General features: G+C 42.0%; 1 protein-coding gene across 4 annotated transcripts in view; it reads right to left on the bottom strand.

Moving 5' to 3' along the window:
- MCF2L2 (MCF.2 cell line derived transforming sequence-like 2) overlaps positions 1-24,554 on the bottom strand; it is a 238,693-nt gene that overhangs the window by 125,675 nt on the left and 88,464 nt on the right. For 3 of the 4 annotated variants that reach the window (XM_078068515.1, XM_078068511.1, XM_078068517.1), the window contains exons 6-11: positions 24,372-24,488; positions 19,662-19,811; positions 12,447-12,571; positions 11,754-11,868; positions 11,153-11,272; positions 2,308-2,499 (exon numbers count right to left, since the gene is read on the bottom strand). In XM_078068515.1, coding sequence (XP_077924641.1) covers positions 2,308-2,499; positions 11,153-11,272; positions 11,754-11,868; positions 12,447-12,571; positions 19,662-19,811; positions 24,372-24,488 — 819 coding nt within the window. Of the gene's footprint in view, positions 1-2,307; positions 2,500-11,152; positions 11,273-11,753; positions 11,869-12,446; positions 12,572-19,661; positions 19,812-21,839; positions 21,974-24,371; positions 24,489-24,554 lie in introns of those variants that run through there. The other variant, XM_078068520.1, reaches the window with a different exon arrangement.

The raw sequence follows: 24,554 nt of genomic DNA, 5'->3' as shown, positions 1-24,554 counted from the left end.
CTCTTTTCCACTGACAGTAATTGCTACATCTCCAAAAGAGTTAGGTATTCCTAAATTTGGTCTAACCATTGAGGGATGTAACCAATGACTTTTCAGTTTGCCTTCTAGGCTACTCATCTTGTATCCTAATTGATAATAAGAGCATAGGGTGACAAATGGGGCATTAGAGTGTCCCTCTTAACAAAAACACTACTTTCCTCTGTCCACATTTGCATTTACTGGCATTTGTCTGTCCTAGAGAAGCATCCAAGAATGCAAAGCTTTGTAACTCAGGATAGCAATATTCAAACTTTCCAGAATGCCGGGATGGAATCAGATAGGTGTTGAACTCTAACAATTCAATTTTTAAAAGACTTAAACAGAAAGACAGGGGCGCTTGTGCTGCCTGAATATTTATGTGGAAAGAAGCGCCAGTGCAAGTATGTCTGCATTTCCATTTACCGTGTGACCTGAAGAGCTACATAAAATAACCATACGGGGGAAAAGAGCAAAAGGGAGCACTCCAAAGTAGTTAGCTCTAAGTGGGAAAATTATGGGCAACTTCTATTTGTCTTTATTTTTTCCTTTAAATTACTTACATTGAATGTGTACTACTTTTAGAATAACAAAACATAATATATTTAAAAATTAATGATTATCTCTGTGTAGGGATGAGGAAGGGAATGGGACGTGTAGGTGTCCACAGTACCTCTTTTCCTCTCCTTCCTACATTTTTGGATTTTCAAAATAATGTAAATCATGCTTTAATATATACTCTATAATTTTAGATATATAGTCTATATGCATGATATATACATGCTTTGATATAATTTCTCTTGAAACATCATGCCTAAATCTATAGAGAACATTAAGTTTGGGTTCTTCCACAGAGTCACAGCGGATACTTACTCTCCAGACACACACACTCCACACATCAGCATTAGGCTATTATCTCTGGAGCAGAAATGGAGTGAGGAAAACCACAGCTGATCCTGCAGAGTTCAGCACACAGAGCAGGCTGTGGACCAGGCCCTTCTGAGCCACTTGCTTCTGGAACAGTTGTATTTCATTGACATTACAATCCCTTTGGCATTGGGATGACATAAACAGCCTGGGTGTGTGCCCCTAGCCTTCACAGAGAAACAGCTTTGGGAATGGAGTATGCTGACTCATGGCCATGAGTCACATGCTGCCTGCAAACAGCTGACAGGGAAAGCTCCAGAAGTCACTGCCCCAGACACCTGCCCCAGAGATCACCACTGAAGGGCAGCAGGGGCTGTGCCCCTTCCCTGTGAGCCCTCTGCACACAGTGTTGCTGTCTAGTCTAGGGAGCCTGGGGTTTGGAATATGGCAGTCCTGACTTCAAATCTGCAATCTCCTATTTTTACCCCGGGGGTGGTCGTGGGCAATCACTTATCCCACAGCTGCTCAGTGTCGTCCCTGTACCACCTGCACAGAGTCACCTGGAAACTTGGTGAAAATACTGATTCCCGGGCATCATCCTAGACTTTACTGAATCTCAGTCCCCGGAATGGCACATTAGAGAGTCTGCAATTCTAGCAAACTGGTTCTCATGTATTAAATATTGTGAACCAGGGGCGCCTGGGTGGCTCAGTCGTTAGTGTCTGCCTTCGGCTCAGGTCATGATCCCAGGGTCCTGGGATCAAGCCCCACATCAGGCTCCCTGCTCAGCGGGAAGCCTGGTTCTCCCTCTCCCACTCCCCCTGCTTGTGTTCCCTCTCTCGCTGTGTCCCTGTCAAATAAATAAATAAATCTTTAAAAAAAAATGTTGTGAACCACTGATTTAACCACACTGAATATCAGTTTCTGCCTCTATAAAATAATGTCATTAATACCTTCCTCGTAGGTTTTATTGAGGATTGAAGAGATGACATAATTATGTTTCTGGCAGGAACATAGTAGGTGCTCAATAAATGGTAGGAGTGTATAATGGTCATTATTACTTAAGCTTCTCCAAAAGGATTAATGCCTATATATAAAGAGAAGCACTTTGTTAATATAGTGCTTCGTTCTCTGCCTGAAAGGGAATCATGGGGCCAGGCCAAAACACACTCTAAGTCTAGGTCCACATAGAGGCAAATGAACATTTGTTCATTCTAATGGGATATGGTGGGATGGTGAGGGCACTTTTGACTTCCAATACTTCTCTGACCTAGAATCTGTACAGTTTTTAATGCCTCTCGAGCACTATTTTACATGAAGTAATTATCCTCTCAGCAATTCTGTAGGGCAGGGAGGATGAGTACGATTAAAACTCCTGTTCAGAAAATTTAGCAAACATCATGGTCGTGGCTTTGCTGTGCTCACCTTGTCCAGCTGTCTATGCAACTCCAAGGACTTCTCTAAAATGTCATGCTTTTTCTTGCTTTCATTGATGAAGTCATCACAGAGGTGCCTGAGCTCTACACATCTGGGTCTGATGGAGTCGACTGCATAATGGTGGCTTTGGATGAGCTGGTCCCCAATTATTGCAAGCAGCTGGGCCTTTTCCAAGGGCTCCTGTGAAGTGAACATCCACAGCCAAGCATCAGAAGCCAGGTCATGGTGAGGCTGATATTTGCCTACCATGTGCTCCAAACCTGGAGGGAGCCTAGGGAGATGTCAGGTCTTAGGCTGAGAGTCGCGGCTACAGAACCTGGGAAAGCTCTTTCACAGTTCAAGGTCTCCAGGAAGTCTAGCCTAGTCCAGGGTCACCTGCACTCTGAAGAAGAGCAAACCACTCATTCAAATGTCTGTTGAGTTATGGACTAGGCACTGAGGATATAGTTAACAAGCTATGATTTTCAATCTAATGGAGAACTCAGATTACTAAATAAATAATACCAGTAATTCAACTCTTACAACTGTTGGAAGTTTTTGTCAGAAGAGCATGAAGTGTTATACTGACCAGAACTGGAGACTCTGAATTTCCCTGTCAACTAAATGGAAAAGTAAAAGGATCAGACATGGGGCCCTGAGGAGAGAGAAGAGTCAGCTGAATTTGGGAAACTAGTAAAGATCTGGTTTGGACAACTCTGTGGGGGATCATGAGACTTAAGAAATATGTTTATCTAAACCCCTTCCTGCAACTCACAAGATCCAGGATCCCAGTTAGCTCTGATTTCATCTGCCCAGCAACCACGCCTACCTCTCTCTGCATGGCTTGCTTTGTTCTGACCGCATGTGCCGTGTTTATTTGTTTTGTTTTGTTTTGTTTTTAAGAGAGGGAGAGAGAATCCTAAGCAGACTCCATGCCCAGCGTGGAGCCTGATGTGGGGCTCAATCTCATGACCCTGAGATCATGACCTTAGCCGAAATCAAGAGTCGGACATTAACCAACTGAGCCACCCAGGTGCCCCCATGTTTATCTATTTTTAATTCATTCATCACATACTAGTGAGGACCTCCCATGTGCCAAACACTGTCCTAGGTGCTAGGGGTTTGGTGGTAATCAAGGAAGCAAAAATCCCTGCCCTCATGAAGCTTACATGTTAATAGGAGACACAGGCAATAAACAATTAGGTGTGTAGATTATATAATATCTTAGTGATGCATGCTATGGAGAAAGGTCAAACGGAAAGGAGGGTAGGGAATGCTGGTGGAGGAGGTTCTATTTTAAGTAAGATGGGTGAGAGAAGGGTTTGCTGAGAAAGTGCCATCCACAATGTCCACTGGGGAAGGTATGTGTTGTAATGAGCACTGGGTATTATATAAGACTGATGAATCACAGACCTGTACCCCTAAAACAAGTAATACATTATGTTAATTAATTGAATTTAAATTTTTTTTTAAAAAGGGGAAAAAAGGAACAAAAAGATTTGTAGTTGAACTTGAAAGCTTAAGGAAAAACTAGACTTTATTGTTACTTCAATAAATTGAATATTTATGAAAGAAAGAAAGAATGAAAAGAAGAAAGAAAGAAAGAAAGAAAGCCATCCAAGCAGTGCAGAAATGTTAACATAACAGGCCTAAGACTGTTGTCCTTGCAAGGCCTGCTTGCAAGGTTGGCCCTTGGGTGCCATCTAGGAATGTCAGGAGGGTACCTATCATCCCCTGATAAGAATGGCTCACCATGCCTTAACTGTTTGTGCAAAAAACATGCTTTATACTATATCCCTACTTTCTTTCTGGGAGTATGGAATTCTGGTATATGGCAGGCAGAGGCTACCTACATGACCAGTCCCCAATAAAAACTGGGCACTGAGCCCCTAATGAGCTTCCCTGATAGATAACATTTCACAATGGTATCACAATCCTTTGTGGGGGGGGGCAAAATCTGGGGGAGATCAGGATCTCATGGGACTCCACTGGGAGAGGAACTTGGAAGTTGTACCTGGTTTCCAACAGACTTTGCCCCATGCATTTTCCCATGCTGATTTTGCTTGGTGTCTTTTCACTGTAATAAATCATAACCATGTGAGTATAATTACATGCTGAGTCCAGTGAGGCCCCCTAGCAAATCTTCAAATCTGAGTGTGGACCTGGGAACCCTTGACACAGAAGCCAAGGCCTAAAGTGAGGGACAAACCATGCAGTACTTGGCTGAGAGGTGGGGGCATGTTTGCCATGTTCAGGTAGCAGGAGGAGGCCACTGTGGCTGGAACAGAGGATGCAAGCAGGAAAGGAGTAGGAGATGTAATCAGGAGAAAGAGGGAGCCCGGGTTGGGGAGGGCACCAACGCCATTCTAAGCACTTCAGCTTCTACTCAGTGTGGTGTAGGAAGCCCTGGAGGGCTCTGAGGAGGGGGTCTCATTCACATTTTTAAAAGAATTGCTCCTGCTGTAATGTTGAGAATGACAGAGAAGAGGCAAAGCAAGGAGACCAGCTGGTGGCTATTGCAATAATCCAGGTAGGAGGCATGGTTTAAACAAGGATGGCAACCAAACTAGCTCCTGCCTCAGGGTCCTTCCCCGGGATGCTTCACTTAGGGTCATTCAGGTAAATTCTTGGCTCACCTCTTCACAGGGCCTTCTCTGACTACGCTATCTAAGTCACTCCCAGCAACCCACCCGCCCAGGCCCTCTCTCTCCCTTCAGTTTCATTTTTTTTTAACAGCACTTACCTCTAACTGAACTTAACCTTCTTTGTTTACTTTCACTTATGATTCTTTCCTCCTCCACCCACTCCTACCAATACACAAGCTCCATGAAAGCACTTAGAAGTATCTCATAAATATTTGATCAATAGAATGACTTAACCAGGGAACTAGAAGACACAGTGATATACTTGGCTGGAATTGTGTGAAACAACATTGACCTGTGAGTGAATACAGATGACTTCCATGTGCACCCTTGCTGACAACTGCACATCCCAGTGAGACACATTTGCCCTGGTTTAACTTTTTACAGTAACACAAGGAGTTGTGATGACTCAAGGTGATGACATCCTGCCCCTCTCTTAACTTACAGGGGTTTATGGTTTCAACAATCTCTAAAACACTGCCCCCCCTCCCCTCCTCGGCCAGTCATTCACCAAACCCTGCAGAGCCCACATCCTTCTTAACAACTTTCAAATTCTGGGCCCTCCTCCACCACCTCCTGGGACTGTCTATTCTGGCCTCCGTGTTTTCTGACCAGGACAGCTGGTCTCTTTGCTTTCCTTCAGGCTCTCCTTCAAATCATGCTCCATACTACTGACGAAGCAGCACCTCCCTTACAGCGTCCCATCATGTCTACATCATTCCCCAGCCTCAAATCCTTCCCCAGCTCCCCCATGGTCTTCAGGAGAAAAGTTCAAACTCCTGAGCAATGCACAGAGGGCCTTTCGTTACCTGGCTCATATCTGTGCCTATTCCGCCTCCCCTTTCCTCACCCCCATCCTCTGCTATAAACCCAACTAACGACCTGTTAATAGCTCTCCAAATATTCAGGCAGCTTGGGGCCTCCATGGCTTCTCTACTTGCTCCCTCTGCCTAGAAAACCCCATCTTTCCCTGGCCACCCCCACTCCCACGTCTCCATCCCCCACCTCCTGATGCGCCTACACTCTTCTGGAGCTAACTTCTACATCACCCTCCAGAGTGCATCCTCTCCAGGAAACTTTCTCAACTCCACCATTTTATTTTGATGCCCCTCCTCTGTGCTCCCATAACGCTCTGTGCCCTTTCTTGATCAGAGCAGGTACTTCGCTGTATTGTGATCACTGATCTATTGCCTGCACTATGCTGCGGACCCGTGTGAGCATGCACCAGCTCTTACGCAACTTAAGACGTCCATGGTACAAATTAGGTACTTAAGAATAAACGATTGTTGTGCAAAACAAAACTGAGTAATGATACAGGAATAAAGTGACACAAGTCAAGCAATGGCTATTTTAAAGGAACTCAGGGATAAATACCCAGTGCATAATGCACTGGTTGCCATCCCTGAGAAAAGGCTAGAATGCTAATTCCTCAGGCGGTGATTTTTAACTGTTTTCCTCACTGCTGTGTCCACATAACCTAGAACAGGACTTGGCATAGTAGGAGATCAACAAATACTTGCAAAATGAATGAAGAATGGATGAGACACTCTTACCAGAACTGCTCGGCCACTGCAGGTTGAACCTAAGAAACATTCCGTAGCACAGAATTTGCCCTGTTACCTCTGTGACAACAGCTGATATTCAGAGAGCCTTCTATATGCCATGCTTAAATTAACTGTTTCTTTTTACTCCTTGCAACAAACCCTTTGACATAGGCCCCGTTTAACAAAGGAGAAGTAGAGGCAAAAATGGCCCAAAGTGACCCAGGTAGGAAAGGGAAGAGCCAGGCTTCAAAGTCAGGAAGTCTGGCTCCGGAATCTGGTTCTGACCAACAAACACAGAGAAAAATGGCTGCATTCGTTCCACCTAAGCTTAGGGACCTCATTTGATCAAACCTGTCTGATTCTAGCCAAATATAGAAGCATGAAAACTTGGCAAGGAAGTCTGTTGACTTTTTTTTTTTTTAAGCCCAGCTGTGAATTTACTAAGAACAGGACAAGTTTTCTGGGCCCAGGGAACTTCCCCCGCAGAATATTTTCCAAGCGCTTCATGGTGATGACAGCCTGCCCTTTGCTTGGCGTGCAGCATCTCACCCTTCAGAACTTCTTAAACACTGAGATGTTGGAGGAGGGGTGAGCAGTGACTCAGGAGCCGCACTGGATGGCGGGAAGGTCACTCAACTGAAATGAATGGGTACTAATAAGAGCTTCCAGGTTCTGACCACCTACTATGCTCCAGTCCTTACGAAGCCTTTACCTCATTTCATCTTCACAAGGAATAGGCAATGGTTATTATCAGTTTTACAGATGAGGGTTGTTCAGAAAGGCTAAGAGACTTGACTAAGGGCACACAGCTGGTAGTTGTTAGAGCGGAGATTTGAATCCAGTTCTGTCTGGCTCCAAAACCGGTGTCTTGTCACATTCCAGCCCCCTTGGGCTCCTCGTATATGCTATAAATGATGGCTGAAGAGCCCATGACTATCACATCCTTCAGGCGCCTGCAAAGAACTTTACCGTAAAACCTCCAAATCGCAACTTATTTCTTAATCTATATAGCTTCTGCTAAAGAAAACCAGGTGACAAAACCACCAAAGTCAAAGAGAAGTAATGAGAAAGAAATGACTGAAATCTGGTGCTCTGATCACAAGCCAGCCTGGCATCTTTCAGATACTGAAAATTCTAGAAGGCTGGATAGTCAAGCTGCAACACATAATTCAGAAATCCTTAGTGTAATAACAGCTTATTTTTCCCCAGAATCTACTGCTATGACATATGAAAGATGAAAATGTCTGTTGTGAAAGAAAATGATGAGAAAGGGTGACGCTCTATGTCAGGGAACCCAGAATGAACCCACAAATAATGGCATAGGAATGAAATGTACATGTGGGGAAGTGGGGCCAGATGAAACAAGAAAGGCAGAAAGTTAAGGGTTGTGGAAACTGAGCATACATATGGGAGTTCACTGTACTAGTTGATCTACTTTTGCATGTGTCTGAAATTTTCCATTAAAAAAAAAAGTCATGCCCCTCCAGCTAGATTACATCCCTAGGAGGTTAAAGATCTGGGTTCCAAGCCTTCCTGGACATGTAGTATAACTGCCGGGCCCTTGGTCTTGTGGGGAGAGGTCAAGATCAGGTTGGTTCCCTTGCCCGGTCCTTGTCTGCTCTCTGCTGACCCATCACCAAGGGCCCCAGCATGCCTTATAGCCAAAACCCTACAGCAAATTCTACCTTAAAAGAAATAAGAGTGGGGGTTGAAACCACCATTGTCTCTCAGAATTAGAAATGACCTTTCAAAAGATTGTTAAGCCAGCGGTGCCTGGGTGGCTCAGTGGGTTGAGCATCCAACTCTTGATTTTAGCTCAGGTCATCATGATCTTGGGGTTGTGGGATCAAGCCCTGGGTGGGGCTCCACACTGGGAGTGGAGCCTGCTTGAGATTCTCTCTCCCTCTCTTAAAAAAAAAAAATTGCTAAACCATCAAACCAGAAAAAGATAAAAGAACAGGCTCAATTAGGATGCAGCAGACATCTGGTTAGTGAGTTGGCTCAGAGGTTACCCACGAGGATGATATCATTGTACAGAATAAGGAAGTTGGCAACAACCCAGATATCAGTGAGTGGCTATGCCAGGAGGGAAGCTGACCCCTGAGTGCTGAGTGAAGGACAAACCTAAGCAGGTTTTGGTGGACTCTAGACAGACATCACCTTATTCCTTTAACACTTTATAGGACAAATGGAAAGATTAGCCAAGCCTTTAAAATCATCTGAAGAAACACTCCCTTTTAGAAATCTGTGGGAAAACATGTTAAAAAGGTCCTGGTTATGATAGGATAGTTTTGTTTGGTTCGTCTAAAGGCAGAGAAATAGGTCTACTGCATCCTTTAGAAAATAAGTAAAAAAAAAAACAGGGTAAACAAGGCACGGAATGGGTAAAACTAATATACCTGGGCTCTGCAGGTCATCTGTTGTGAGTCAGTCTACCTGGTTCTGGTACTTTGGCTGTGAAAGATCAATCATGGGTTCACAAAGCATTCCTATGTCCCATGACCATAGGTTTCTCCCCTAGCTCTGGTCAGCAATCTTTAAAGTATGTTCCAAAGATCTCAAGTCCAAGAAGAGGGGCAGAAGAGAGAAAGTGGATGCAGATCAGCCATACTATTTTTTTTTTTTTTAAGTATTCATTTATTTGAAAGAGAGAGAGCACACATGTGCAAGAGTGGGGAGGGGCAGAGGGAGAGGAAGAGAGAATCTCAAGCAGACTCTGCGCTGAGTGCAGAGCCCAACATGGGGCTGGATCGCATGACCCTGAGATCATGACCTGAGCTGAAACCAAGAGTTGGACACTTAATGGACTGAGCCACCCAGGCGCCCCTCAGCCATACTATTTAAAACCCAACCCAGACTACCCCCCAGTAGGTTCCACTGAAAATAAAATCCAGTCCTCACCACCATTGCTCCCACCTTGTTCCTTCCTGACTCACTATGTTTCAGGCAACATTCCTTGAACTCACCAACCTCATTCTTGCCTCAAAAGTTTCACACTTGAGGCTTCTCTGCATTGTATGCTATTCCCCAAATCATTGCATGGCTATCCAGGGCTCAGATCAAAGGTCACCTTCTCAGAGAGATCTTTCCTGACTACCTGAGCTGAAGTAGCACCCCAAGTCACTCTCTCTTACATCCTGTTTTCTTCATACCACATGTATCTGATATTACTATCTATTTGATTACTTTTTAGCCATCTCTCTCTCCAGTAGAATGTAAACTCTATGAGAGCAGGGTCTTGACTGGTTTGCCACCATATCCACAGAACCTAGGACAAGGAATACCTGGTGATGAATGAATGCCTTCCTGGCAGGTCAGTAGCTACTTTCATTCATATATATGCCATGGCCATATTTTTCCAAACCCAAAATATAAGGACTGGGCTTGATGAGGCTTTTTTTCCTAATATATGAATGTATGCAAGTGAAAATACATAGTATCTACATTTAATAAGGAGTTCTCTTGAAAAAAAACTAAAATTACGTAAAATTGGGACTGTCTTAGAGAATCTGAGGCACATAGTCATCAGGTACATGAAATTCGATTTTTTTAATTGTTTGATAAATGTTTCTGTTTACTCATGCCTACAGTACTAAAATGTTTAGTTGTCAAATGATCACTGGTAACAGAGGGAGTGCTCATAGGGGAGGATGGGATTCTTGAGTGAGAGTCTGGGTGCACAGGTGGGTTCGTGTGTTCACACACATGTAGAAGCACCTCCAGTTCAGAATCTACAACTGATACCTCTTAGGGTCAGAGTGAACCTGGTTTACATTTGTTACTTGTCCTTTGGGGAGGGGAAGGTATGTCTCTAACTATAAAGTACATGTCAATCATCTGGGGATCTTATTAAAATTCAGATTCTAATTCTGGGGGGGTCGTGAGATTCCATATTTCTAACAAGTTCTCACTCGGGTGACATCTATGCACTGGTCAGAGGATCACACTTTGAGAAGCAAATCTCTAATACTATAAAATTACCATGTGGGAAACATGCATTTAGATAAGCTCAGAGAGGAAGTGCTAATCATCAAGGACACGGTGCCCAAAAGACAAAAATATAGAGAATCTAATTTGAGAATAGCAAAAAGGAACTTCTCTAGAAAGAGAGGACTCGGCTTTCTTAATTCGTAATAACCCAAGTTGATAAGGACTTAAAATAGAATCACTACTACCTGCTGACTTGTGTGCAGATCTGGGAAACTGTCTAATTCTGGTATGAGAATTGTGAAACACATATTCTTTTACAAGTTTGATATTGACAACTCTTGGGGCATGAGAAAGGAGAAAGCTTTGCCAACTCTGTGTAGCAGCAGAACTAATATGGACCCATTTCCCCCTTTGCACCATTCTGCTTGTTATAAAACCAGCTGGTATTTTTTTTTCTGGTTTCCCCTTTTCACGTTTCCCCTCCTTACCACCAACTCCCACCCCCCACATCCTGCTGGTCAATAATGTGTCCATTGTGACCTTTCCTCCCGCTGCTTTTGTATGGGCAGGCAAGTCAACTGGAACCCTCACCCCACCTGGGGTGGCAGTGGGGACTGAAAAGGCAGGATTTGGGCATTCCTGTGTCCTTTAGCAACTTCCAACAATAATGAGTGGACATGATCTGTCACTGTACACAGCAACTTCCTCCCCAGTCCATAAAAACAGCAAAAAACAAACCTCGCCTTTTCCTTCCAGGTTTTTATGTTCCTTAAGAAGTTGCTCCACGCGTATCACACTGTCTCCAATGTCTGTAAACTCTGCTTGCTCTGCCAGCAAATTGTTCAGGGCAAGCTTAACCTGTAAGACACATTAGAACATCCAGAAATAAGCCCTGAGCACCTCTCTGGAGGTATAGGTTTGTATACTCTAAGAAAACTTGAAAATCCAAAAGGATTCAGGACTTTTGTGTATCTATATATACATTTTCTTTTTACAGCTCATAAGCGTTTAGATTAAGCTCAGGGCAGGGGTGGAGAGAGGAGTATGGTGCCGAGACACATAGAGATGAAAGAGTATAGCTACATTCACAGATTATCAGTCAAAAAGGAAGATAAAACAGACATGAAATATCATGTATGCCAACAGGAAAATGGGATTCTAGAATACTGCTACCCCACTGAAAAAGGGAGAGGAGAATAATCAATGAGGAAGCAAGGATATAAGGAGGGGGCTGGATTAGGGAGAAGAGGGACACTCAATATCCAGAGTTCAAGGGAGAAGAGAGAACCAGAAGTCACCAAACCATGAAAGAAAGCTCTATTCAACAAGAAAGTAACACCTCATAAAAATTGTGCTCAAAGTGTTGTAGTTGTAGGCATTGGTTAAGCTTCAAGTGATGCTCAGACCAAAACTGATTAAAGGCTTTTTCTGTCTCATCCAACTGAAGTAATAACCTGTCAAGAAAGAGAGAGTGACATTGTGGTTAGTGTTCATTTCCACAGGAGTCCATGTAGGCTTATGTAGATAACCCCTATGTTTCCAGTCAGTGTTAAGAACTAGGGGAATCTCCTTTTTATGCAAGTCTCTGTCACCTATGACTTTCTCACAGTTCAGCTGGAAATGGAAAAATTTTCCATTTTTCTATCAGGACACCCTCAGCACTAGGCAGAAACTTCACTTTGGATGCAGCTGCTGTGCTTTGAAATGTGCCCCCAGGTAACCTTAACTTTGTGCCTTTTGTTTTCTACCTGAGATGACAGGTGTGTAAAGCACAGCACCTAACCAAACTGTTATTTGGAAATATAGATAAATACGTACTACCATCTCCCTTGAAATCCTGGGATGAGAGCATAGCACAAAAGGAGGGAATAGCATTCTCATAAAAACATCTCTGTCGGTAGATACCATCTTTTTGCCTTTGTTTTCTCAAATACTATTCTTTCTTGACTCCACCAAGACCCAGGAGTAGCTGTACCAATTGTTCTTGGCTGTTTCAGATCAAGTTCTACATATTCCTCCTTCTCTCACTCACCTTTCCATGGTAGCTACATTCTCTAGTTCATTGGGATTGAGTTTGCTGGTAGGACTTTTGGTTGCTGTTTCTTGAATACATGACAGTAATGTGGTTCCTTGCTTTCCAAGTAATTTCAGCTCATCCTAGAGAAAGGAAAATATAGTTTGTCTCAAAAGAAATGAACAAAAGCAAATTCTTGGTAGATTTGCGGTGAGAAGAATGGCAGATCAAGCTGTATCTTTCTTATAGGAAATTAAATGCTAAAGAAGTCAAGCTGCAGCTTTTAAAAATTAATTAACTCCTTTATTTTTGTTTTTTTTATTTTAATTCCAGTGTAGTTAACATAAAGTGTTATATTAGTTTCAAGTGTACAATCCAGTGATTCAACAGTTCTAATATATTACTCAGTGCTCATGATGGTAAGTGTACTCTTGATCCCCATCACCTATTTCTCCCAACCCTTCACCCACCTCCCCTCAGGTAACCATCTGTTTGTTCTCTGTAGTTAAGAGTCGGTTTTTTGGTTTGTCTCTTTTTTTCTTTGTTTTCTTAAATTCCACACATAAATGAAATCATATGGTATTTGTCTTTCTCTGACTTATTTCTCTTAGCAGTATACCCTCTAGATCCATCCATGTTATTCCTTTTTATGGCTGATTCCATTGTATATATACACCACATCTTCTTTATCTATTCATCTATCAATGGACACTTGGGCTGCTTCCATAATCTGGCTATTGTAAATAATGCTGCAGTAAACATAGGGGTGCATATACCTTTTCAAATTAGTGTTTTTGTCTTCTTTGGGTAAATGCCCAGAAGTGGTATTATTAGATCATATGATTATTAACTTATTTTTAGCAGGTAATACATATACATGATACAAAACCCAAAATATACAAAAGGATATATATTGGAAAAAATAAGTCTTTTGTCCCCTGCCCATCCACTTTTCCTCTCTAAAGCAACAACTGTTGAATTTTATACCTCAAACTGCTGTTATATATTTAAAGCAAAAGCAATAAATCAATAATTTTTAATTATTACTTAATTATTTATGTTAATTGCTTAATAATTAATAATTTTAAATTTATTAACAAATTAATAAAATCTGGTTCTAATCCAGGGCAGTGACCAGAAACAAGAAAATGACAGATACTGAATAATAAGTGCTAGAAACTGGCATGTAATAATAACGTAATAGTTGCTAGTTGACCAGGAAAAAAACTTAATCTGGTCTCAGTTGACACCTGCCTCTCCTTCTATCTGCCCGTAAAGTGTGGCTTGTTCAATTATGGAAGTTTGGCGGAGATGGTCAGCAACTTTGGTTTGACGTGGAAAGAGTCATACTTCCAAGGCAATTCTATTCCCCTCCTTTTACATGGGATGTGGGGTTTGCAATTGGAGATGTCAGGTTATCTCCTGCCAAATCCACCAGCTCAAGTCCTCTAATCACACAGCACAAGTCATCTCTCTCAATGCCCTGAGAACCACAAAATAAGCTAAAGGGGTGGAGCCTGGCAGGGAATTCTGCTCCAAGGAGTCGGGGATTTGGTGCATGGGTCACACAGGATGCTGGTTAGTATGCCCTAAGCATTAGAATAGGCCCATGGTTACAAAACAATATCCTCTATGCACATGAACCCTGAATCTCTCCTTGGGGCCTGGCCACCTCCAGCCTTCTCACAGTATGGAACTCATTCCCTGTCGGAGGAGTTTTGGGTTTCTCCACCCTGTTCACACACATGTTCTGGCCCGCTCACCCTCACGCCTTTGTTCCTTATCTCCCATCTTGCTAGTTCCAGTATTCATCCACTTGCAGGCTTCCGCTGTCCACACCCAGCCTCAAACTTGTCCCCGGATTTGGTTGATGATAAATTTGACTTCTCTGATCTGGCCGAAGTTCTTTGGACACCCCCTGCGGCTCTGTCCTCTCCAGGTAATGCCCTGCAGTCAACCTCTTGGCTGGTACTCCTGCCTGGGAACTGGATACATCCCTTCTTTTCCACTCTCAGGTATCAACCCTCATTTCTTCTTATCTCACCAATGCTCATGAAATATTTGTAGGTTGGGTGAATTAATAATAGTCTAAAAGAAATTAGGTTGATGAACAAGGACAAATAGGATATGATGGGGGGGAAGGGGCGAAGCACTCATTAGCAAGTACTCTTACCTTGCACTCTTCCTACCTTCTAAAAAAGGTCTTGGCTTTTCTCACTCAGTTTCTTAGATGTCCTTGAGATTCCAGCATTCCAGTTGGACTCTGGCATTACCATTATTAGATTTTATATCTATTTAGTGTGTGTATGATGTAGAGTTGGGAGGAAGGGTGGAAGGGCCAGAGAAGAAGACGAGTATTGCTAGGGCAGAAGACTTTTGGAAGGGGAAGCTCAGAAGAGAGGTATACCCAAAGAACTGCAGAGTGTGAGGAAATGTGTGGGAGAGGGAAGGTGGACCTGAGTAAGTGGTCTCATTCACTGTGTGTCCCCTTCACGCTAGCAAAAAATACAAGGAAAAGTCATGACTGGTTACTGCTTTGGGACTAGGCCATATGTGGTCAGCTTCAGCAGGGTTATAAAAATCTGCCACAGATACACAGGGAAAGATTGGGGAACTATGGTACTTGGAAAGTGAAAAGATAAGTTGCCCAGGCCAAAAGTGGAGTGTGCCCTTGTCCACAGTGGTAACGATTCAGAATATTTAAGAACTGTTCAGAGCAGGCACTGACCAGTCAGCACAGCTGTCAGATACAATGCTGAAGCAGCCCTGAGGCCGACTGCGGGCCACGTGTTACCCACGTTAGTGGCTGCAATCCTGAGGAGGTCTCATGGGTCCTCGGAAACGGGCCAGGGAGGTAAAGTCAGACACTCAAGAACATAAATATTTAACAACTGGTATGGCTGTCCCAGTGTGTACTCATTACAGTTCCATTATTATGGAAACAAGCCATTGGTTCGGAAGACCCACTTAATAGGGCAAGCAGATTGCTTCAGGCTCAAAAGAACTTAAATTTTCTGGGGGGAATTCTTTCCTATGACAACAGTAAGCATGAATCTAGACATTCATGCATTCACTGAAAATACATTTATAAAGCACGACTCTCCATGCCAGGTGCTGTGTTCAGCTGTGTCATGGGCTGGTGGTGGAGGTGAGATAGGAAGTTAAAGGATGAATCAGAGCCCAGAGATTGTAAGAATGACTAATGTTTTAGATTCCTCACTTCACTTTTATTACTTAGCTCCATTTCTGCCACTACAAGTTAGCTCTGCGTGCTTTTGTGTATAATGCTGACTAATGAATTCTAGAATCTATCCTTTAAAATGCAAGTCTTCATAACTGAGAAAAAAGAAGTCCCTAAAAGAGATGAGATACCTCTTTCCTCGGCAGCTATTGAGAGAAACCTTTCTGTGGTATAAAATTAGTGCAAAATGCTCATTTGTTAAGGTATTGACACCGAAAGCATTCATAAGGATACCAAGTTTGTCTTCCTGTGCAAAATCAAGACCTCCGTGTCTATCCATTCCTAACTTACATTCCCCGCAAGTAGAGTTTGAACAAAGGGGGTCTCTAAAAACTCCTATGACTATAAAATTATTTCTAGGGGGGCGCCTGGGTGGCTCAGATGGTTAAGCGTCTGCCTTCGGCTCAGGTCATGATCCCAGGGTCCTGGGATCGAGCCCCACATCGGGCTCCTGGCTCAGCGGGGAGCCTGCTTCTCCCTCTCCCTCTGCCTCTCTCCCCGCTCATGCTTTCTCTCTCTCTCTCTCTCTCTCTGTATCTCTGTGTCTCAAATGAATAAATAAAATCTTAAAAAAAAAAAAATTATTTCTAGGGCCTAAAAAAAAATAACTCGTAATTCTGATTATCTTCTCGATTATTTGTAACCCTGGAAATACTGATAGAACTGTCATCTCTGAATACAAAATTGAATAAATACTGACTGGAACAAATACTGAATACTAAACAGTATTCATATTTATAAGAGTGCTTTATCACATAATCAGAGGACCCACTGGCACTTTCCTCCTGCATGATGAGAGAAAGGCCTTTGGCTCTGTTAGATTTCTTATTTTAACAACAACAAAATATGAGAGTCTTACCCTATTTAAATGAACACATGGTAAAGTGTCTCAGTTGACTTAAGGATCTGAGAGCCAAAGGCCAAGACCCTGGGGTTTCTGGCCTAAATAAAAGTGGCAAAGAGTAGATAATCACCTCCTTTGGGATTCAAGAGAGAGACTGCCTACCTCTATAAACTGCTCCCAAAAACCAGCTCGGAATTAGACAATGGGAACAGCTGTTTTGCTATGAAAAAGAATCCGTCGGACCATCATAAACAGTAACAAAAGCACATATCTCTATAGGCTTCATGGCTATTTTATTGCTGTGTTAGGCCCAAAGGTCTTTTTCTTTTTTAAAAAATTGTGATATAGCTCATATAGTACCATAAAATTCACCTTTTTAATGCGTACGATTTCATGGTTTTCCCCCCCCCGGAACATTTTTATCACTGTCAAAAAGAAACCCCACTCCTATTATCCATCACTCTCCATTTCTCCCTCTTCCCAGCCCCTGGCAACCACTCATCTCCCTACTTTCACTCTAAGTTTACCTACTCTGGACATTTCATGTAAGTGGATTCACACAATATGTGGTTTTTTGTGTCTGCTTCTTTCGCTCTGCATAATTATTTCAAAGTTCATACATATTACAGCATGTATCAATCAGTATTTCCTTTCTATGGCTGAGTAATATTCCATTGTATGGCTATACCACATTTTGTTTATCCATTCATCAGCTGATGGACATGTGGGTTGTTTCCACTTTTTGGATGTCATGAATAATACTGCTACAAACATTTATGTGTAACTTTTTATATGAAACGTATGTTTTCAAATCTCTTGTGCATACACATAGAAGTAGCATTTCTGGGTCATATGGTAACTCTATGTTTAACCTTTTGAGGACCTACCAGACAGTTTACATTCCCACAAGCAATGTCTGATGGTTCCAATTTCCTCACATCCTCACCAACAGTTGTTATTGTCCATCTTTCTAATTAGAGCCACTCTAGTGGGTATATCACTACGGTTTTGATTTGCATTTCCCTAATGACTAATGATGTTGTACATGTCTTCATGTGCTTAATAACCATTTATGTATCTTCTGTGAAGATATGTCTGTTCGAATCCTTTGCTCATTTTTCAATTGGGTTGTCTTTTTACAAAGGTTGAGTTGTAAGAGTTGTTTCTATATTCTGGATACTAGAATATCATCAGAGACATGATGTGTAGATATTTCCCCCCCATTCTGCGGGTTGTCTTTTCACCTTCTTGATAGTGGCCTTTGAAGCACAAAAGTTCTTAATTTTGATGATGTCCAGTTTATTTATTTTCTCTAGGTGTTTGTGCTTTTGGATATCTAAGAAACCATTGCCTGATGTAAGGTCATGAAAATTTACATCTATATTTTCTCCTAAGAGTTTTATAGTTTCAGGATTTACATTTAGTCCCTTGATCAATTTTGAGTTAATTTTTGTATAGGATGTGAGGTGAGGATCCAATTTCCTTCTTTTCCTTGTGGATATCCAGTTATCACACGGCCCAAAGAGCTTAAGCAGGTTTTTGTTCCCACAAAGAGAAAACACATTTCATCACTTTTGGGTATTTAATTTTTTTACTGTCAGCACTCAAGCTACAGCAGGAGTTCAGGGACCGGCTTCTGGGAAAATCTATAGAAGTCCGAGGGAGTTTCCATGAATTTCCTCCTTGTGCAGACAGGGTCCTAGTGGCAGCAGGGTGCATGCCACCATACTGTTTGTAAACCGAGAGATGGCCTATAGCCTGTCAAAGTTACTTTTCCTCAGGAAATGGAAGCTCTTCTTGGAGAAGGATCCAATATGCAGAAGACCCTGGGACACCTGCATGCACATGTTCTGAAGATGTTCTGAGTCTCCATCCATGTGTAAGAAGCATACACAGGAACAAGATGGGTGTGCTAACAATGAATCATGGAACACTACGTCAAAAACCTAATGATGTACTGTATGGTGGTAACATAATGAAAAAAAAAAAAGACGGGTGTGCTAAGTTGTATGTGTCTGTCAAGCTCGTCAGAGACATTTCCCAGGAAAATTTCTAGGATGCTTTCAGGTTTTCCCAGTTTCAAACCAGATCTTTTAATTATGCAGAGTAGTGTAGAAAGTACATTTTGAACTCTTTTTGGATATCAAGCTCCTTAAGAAGAGAATTTAACAGTGCTCCCTGACACATGGAAAAATTAATTTGCCTTAACTACTAGACTCTGGGACTCCCCTAACTCAACTATGTGTTCCTTGAGTTTACATTTTTTTTCATTTGTTTTCCTGGCATGTAGGGGTAGGTCGTCAATAAATGTTGACTAAATGAACAAATCAACCACCTAGCAAAGCATTTTTGTAAATTTGGGGCCACAGATAAAAGAGGTCAGCTCCTGCCAAGCTCTGTGCAGCAAGAATACATGTAATGCTAAGATGTATCCACCTTCTAATCCTCAGCTTGCTGCCCTATGGAGTTCTGGTCTTCTGTGAAATAACGGATATGGTCCATTTGTGCTTCTGGAGGCAGAAAAGAGCTGACGCCCATCCTGTAAGCCCCAGGAAGTCTTCCCTTTACTGCATGATCTGAAAGAATCTGCCAACCTCCGTTCTTAGCAGGTTCTGACGTGCTTTTATGAAGTTAATAGGTGCCTCTACTTAAACCCAGTTCAGACCACTTTCCATGTCTTCTTTCTCAAATTACTCCCCAAATAAAAAGATATATCCCTGAGAAGGTGAAGCAATATGTCAGCTTATTAGTTTGCCCCAAAACTTCACAAGAGCCTCAGGAAAGCTTCTGCCTCAAACCCCAACTCCCACCGCTCATTGCAGTTTTATCCATTATATCTTGCTCTGTCCTGAGCAGATCATAGGAGTGCTGCCCTTGAAACAATGCTCAAACACCTCTCTTAGAGCACAAAGGTAGAATGAGTCTCCCTTTATGGGGCTGCTTCTCACAGGTCTTAATTACAATCCTCTTACATTCACCGACCAGTCTCAAGAGGTTTTTGTCTCTTCACATACTGCCTATCTAGAAGGTTTAAGATGATCAGTCACTGCCAAGTCATTGGAGAAGGAGGAAGAAGGGGGCTTAACTTCTAATTCTTCTCCTGGCTCCCTCCAAGAAGCTGGCCTGTGAGAGGCCACTGACTACTCACCTGCAGCTTGTCCCGCTGCCTCGTGTGGGACATGAGGAGGTCTTCAGTGGACAGCACGCCTCTGGGTAGCTCTGTTGTGGCTAGGCAGACCCCAAACATCTGGAGCATCTGGGCAGTGGTCTTCAATGTCATGGCAAAGTTTTCAATGGCCTGGAAGGTCAGACAATCATAACAATGAGAAGAGCTTAACATTCACCAATATGTTCTCTGAATAGAAGGATAGTAGAAAGAGCTACCATTTCCTGAGTACCTGCAATGGGCCATGCATTGTACCTGGTGCTATACCTTTGTCTATCATCTCAACAATCCAGAGTGGAAGGTATTTTATCTCTATTTTACAGTAGAGGGAACTGAACCTCCAACAGGTCAAGTGAATTGCCCAAGAACATATTACTTGGGCAGTAAGGAAGGAAAGAAAGCAGGATTCAACCAATGTCACCAAGTTTGGGAAACAAGTTCGACCCCAAGGGAGAAGATGGACATAGTGCTTAGGTCACTAATAACCTTTCTGATAGTTACTTTTGTCACATGTGATGAAAAGCTGGGGACCTCTGCCCCTCACTCTTTTGTAGAAATTTACCTTCCACTAAGGACTCTACTCTGCCATTAAATGAATACCTACTAACTGATGAGTAACTTCACAGCTAATATCCCAGATGAGATATATGCATTTAGCAGAGTGTATTTTAGCAGTAAACACATGTCCTAACCTAGAAAAAGTGATGCTTATCATCAGTAGATATAGTTAAAGGCAAGTGGCTTTTCAGAATCTCACAAAGTGTTCTAGTCAGCTAGACTGGCTCTACCTTGCCCATTTCCCTCTGCTCCTGAGACAATTTTGCCCTCAAAGGGTGACTACAATTCATCTCCGTTCCGCCAGCAAATGGTACTCTGCCTATCACAGAGTAGGTGGCCCATAAACAGCTGCTAGACAGATAACAGGTAGTGACAAAGAGGCCTAACCTAACTTTCATTTGGGAAAAAATTACCTCTGCTCTTACATAATCAGAGAACATTTCTGAAAACTCAAATGCACACCCTAAAGAATGGGCCAGATGTGGCGCAGCCCTTTTCTGTAATAGGGGCCAGAGCTGAGGCTGGCGTGATAGAGGCTTCCAGAGCATGGCATACCTCCCAAACTGTCTGAACCCAAAGTCATTCTCCATCAATCATTTTTTTAAGTAAACCCTACAGTCAATGTGGGGCTCGAACTCCAACCCTGAGATCCAGAGTCACACGCTCTACCGACTGGACCAGCCAGGCGCCTACACCATCAACCCTCTTCATACTTGAAGTACTGCTGTAGGTGGAATCTCCCCTATTAGCCCAAGTATTTATATAGCTGCTGTCCTGAACATCATAGTACTTTTGGCTCGGAAAGTCAGACAAACACTAACTTTTATGAAAATCTTTCTTTCAAGCACATCAAAATGTATTTACTTTTATATAATCTAATATCTATATAAGACACTCTTTCAACTTCATTTACCAATAGCCTCTAATGAATAACATAAAAATCCAATTTATCAGAGGATTTATAATAAGAAAATATGAGATTAAGTACTTTACTTAATATGCCCTACTTCTTGTAATGCATCTCAATTAGGTTACTACTACCACCACATTCTATAGATGAGGAAACTGAAGCATATTAAGGTTAAGTAATTTCCCCCGAAGTCATATAAAAAAACAAGTGGCAGAACTGGGATTAAACCCAGGCCAGCACTCTTAAGCACTATGCTATACCACCTCTTGGCAATAAAAACTAGATTGAATAAAACTAGATTTAAAATTAGATCAACGAAAGATCTTGGCTTGAGAGTTTAACACTTGAATTACAGTCCAGACTCTGCTCTCTAACTGTCTGATCTTGAATAAGCCAGGTATTGCTCTGAGTCCTAGTGTCTTCATTTGAAAAATGGGAATAATGGTTGCTCTGTTTTTGCAGGGTTTTTTGCTCTGTGATTCATTTGCTATCAAAGGAATAGCAAATGTGAAAGGACTTGGGCACAGCAGAGTACCTTACAAGTGTAATAATAATAACAGCAACAACTCTGAGAGTCAGGTGCGAGGCTTGCAGATGTCAACCTGGAGAGAGATGAAAGCCAGGGGTTTCCTATGGAGAGTCCTATTAACAAAATTAACTTGATTCCAGGTATCTGACTAGCAAACAGTCACCTTGGAAATGGTACACAGGACCTGATGCTGACAGGGTGATGAGAAAGAGCTTGGCCTTAGTCTTGGCTCTGTCACTACTCAACCGTATAACCTTGGATAAATCACTTCTTTACTTTGAAGGTCAGTTTCCTTATCTGTAAAATAAGGTAATTGAAATAAATGATCTTTAAGGTTCTTTTCAGTTCTAATGAGTCTCAAAGATCTGACATCCAGAAAGTACACTGTTACCCAAAAACTGATTTATATATATTACATATACATGATATGTATATGTATTATATTATTATAGTTGTAATTATATATATGTGTATATAAAATATATACATAAAACATACAAAAGGCATATAAAGAATATGTCTGATGTTTCAATACTAGTTGTATTTTTTAAAGTTCACTATAATATGATTAACACATATACAAATACAAACCATGGATACAAACTAGGCCTGGGGTGGGAAGGTGTGTGCACATGTTTGCTCAGGCCATGTCTTTAAAAAATCTATGTTCATGGTTTCTGTCTTCTTCACCTCTCTAAGTTCTCAGAGAACTATTCTTATCTTTGATGTCAAGGTGCATTTGGGTTTTTTCTTTATTCATTTGGGGCAAATTTGTGTTATTTCAAAAAAGATCTGAGGCAACTTGAAAAACATTAATAACATAATAAAACAAAGGATTGGTAGAGAAGTCAGAGCAAAAGGGAGAGCTAGCTAGGCCAAATAAGGCTGGCAGGACAGTAAATTCTTCTGATTATTAAAGTAACATAATAAAATCCTAGGAAGTGAAGAAATAAAGCCTGGAAGCACTCCAGTTCCATTTTTCTTTTTTTTTTTTTTTTTTTTTAAAGGTTTTATTTATTTATTTGAGAGAGAGAATGAGATAGAGAGAGAGAGCATGAGAGGGGGGAGGGTCAGAGAGAGAAGCAGACTCCCCGCTGAGCAGGGAGCCCGACGTGGGACTCGATCCCAGGACTCCAGGATCATGACCTGAGCCGAAGGCAGTCGCTTAACCAACTGAGCCACCCAGGCGCCCTCCAGTTCCATTTTTCATATGGTTTAATGAAATTGCAACACAGGACAACCCTGACCACGCTTATTTGTGTGTGATATTCTACATAAGCTTCCCTCCATATCTTTTCTATTTAGACCTAGTGGGAATAATATGTTTGTGAAGAACTTCACCATTCCTTTTTTCATTCTCAATAGTTCTCTTGGAGTCACTGTTACTGTGGTAAAACTGATGAGAAGTTTAAAGGTTCGTGCCCAGGTTGTGGGTGTTCCGCTAGGTTTTGGGAAGGGTCATGTCTTCCTTAGAATTACATAGCGTATAAAGAAGTGATGGAAGGATTAGAAATAAATGCACTTTGAAATAAATGCACTTTTGCTAGAAATCTATTTTTGTTTAGTTCTTAAATTTCCTTTTTTTAAAAAAAATCACAAAGCTTTACACTCTAAAAGAGAGTAAATTCTCCTACCTAATTAAATGTCCGTCAGGTGTTTATTGGTAAATGTTGGGCAACATGTTTCCAAAGTTACCTGATACAGAGAGAAGGGGGCTGACACCACAAGTTGTCCCTGGGGTGGTGAGGGAGCTTCTCACTCAGCTCAGAAAACCTAGTCATTTTGCGGGTCTGGGGGCTTTGAGAGTGGAGAAAGGAGAATGGCAACTTTATACAGAAACATTTATTATTTGAGTTTCAATCCCACTTTTTCCTCCATATTACTGACCCTTCTGGTTTAGCATAATAACCATTACTATGAGTGAGTCAAGTAAAATACTATATGTCAGGTGCTTTCACACACATTACATCACTTTGTCTCACATCAAACTCTCAGGCAGCTTCTGTTAGTCTGAGGTTTCTCATCATCGGCACTATTGACATTTGGGCCAGACAATTCTTTGTTGTGGGGGAGCTGTCTTGTGCATAAGATGCTTAGCAGCACCCCTGGCTCCTACCTACTAGATGCCAATAACTTGCCTCCTCCCAAATCATGACTACAAAAAAATGTCTTTCTAAAATTGTCCCCAGCTGAAAACCACTGTTAGTTCCATTTTAACAGGGGAGAAAACAAGCTGAAAGAGGTTTAATAACTGACCCAAGGTCAGACAATAAGAATGGTGACAATATGTAAATGCAGCTCCTTCTGACTCGGTGGGTTTTTATCTTTCTGTACATTAGAATCATCTGGGAAGTTGCATGGAATGCTAATGTCTGAGACCCAACCCTGATCAAGCAAATTAATTTCTCTGAGGTAGAGCAGGGTGCTGGTATGTTGAAAACTCCCCAGGTGCATTCTAAATCAAGTCTCCCCAAAACCGCATGCCAGATGATGAGGTGAGGCAAAGGTAGATATGAGGACAAGTCACAGCCTCTTCCCTTCCGCCCCATTTCTCCCCTACCTGTGGCTTAGAAAATCCAACCATCCCAATGTTAGGTGGTCGTGGGCAATGACCGCCCAACAGTTGATCTTTAACTGCCCTGTCTTCTGGAAAACAAGGAGAGACAACATAAAGGGCATGTAAATTGGTACTCACAGTTCGATGATTTATCCATTGATTATGGCGGTATTCCAAAGTTCCCCCTAAGTCCTCTGTCAGTTGGCTTTTGTCAATGTAGCCATGAAGGTCAGACACAGAGTTTAACATAATGATCTGTAGGGGAAAAAAATCAATATATTCCTCACAGATAATTAAATGGTAGCTCATCTAGGTTCTATT

This window comes from Halichoerus grypus, chromosome 1, assembly GCF_964656455.1.
Source record: "Halichoerus grypus chromosome 1, mHalGry1.hap1.1, whole genome shotgun sequence".
In the NCBI taxonomy this organism is placed as follows: Eukaryota; Metazoa; Chordata; class Mammalia; order Carnivora; family Phocidae; genus Halichoerus; species Halichoerus grypus.
Note: the sequence above shows the minus strand (reverse complement) of the source record. Positions and strands in the feature narration are given on the sequence as shown.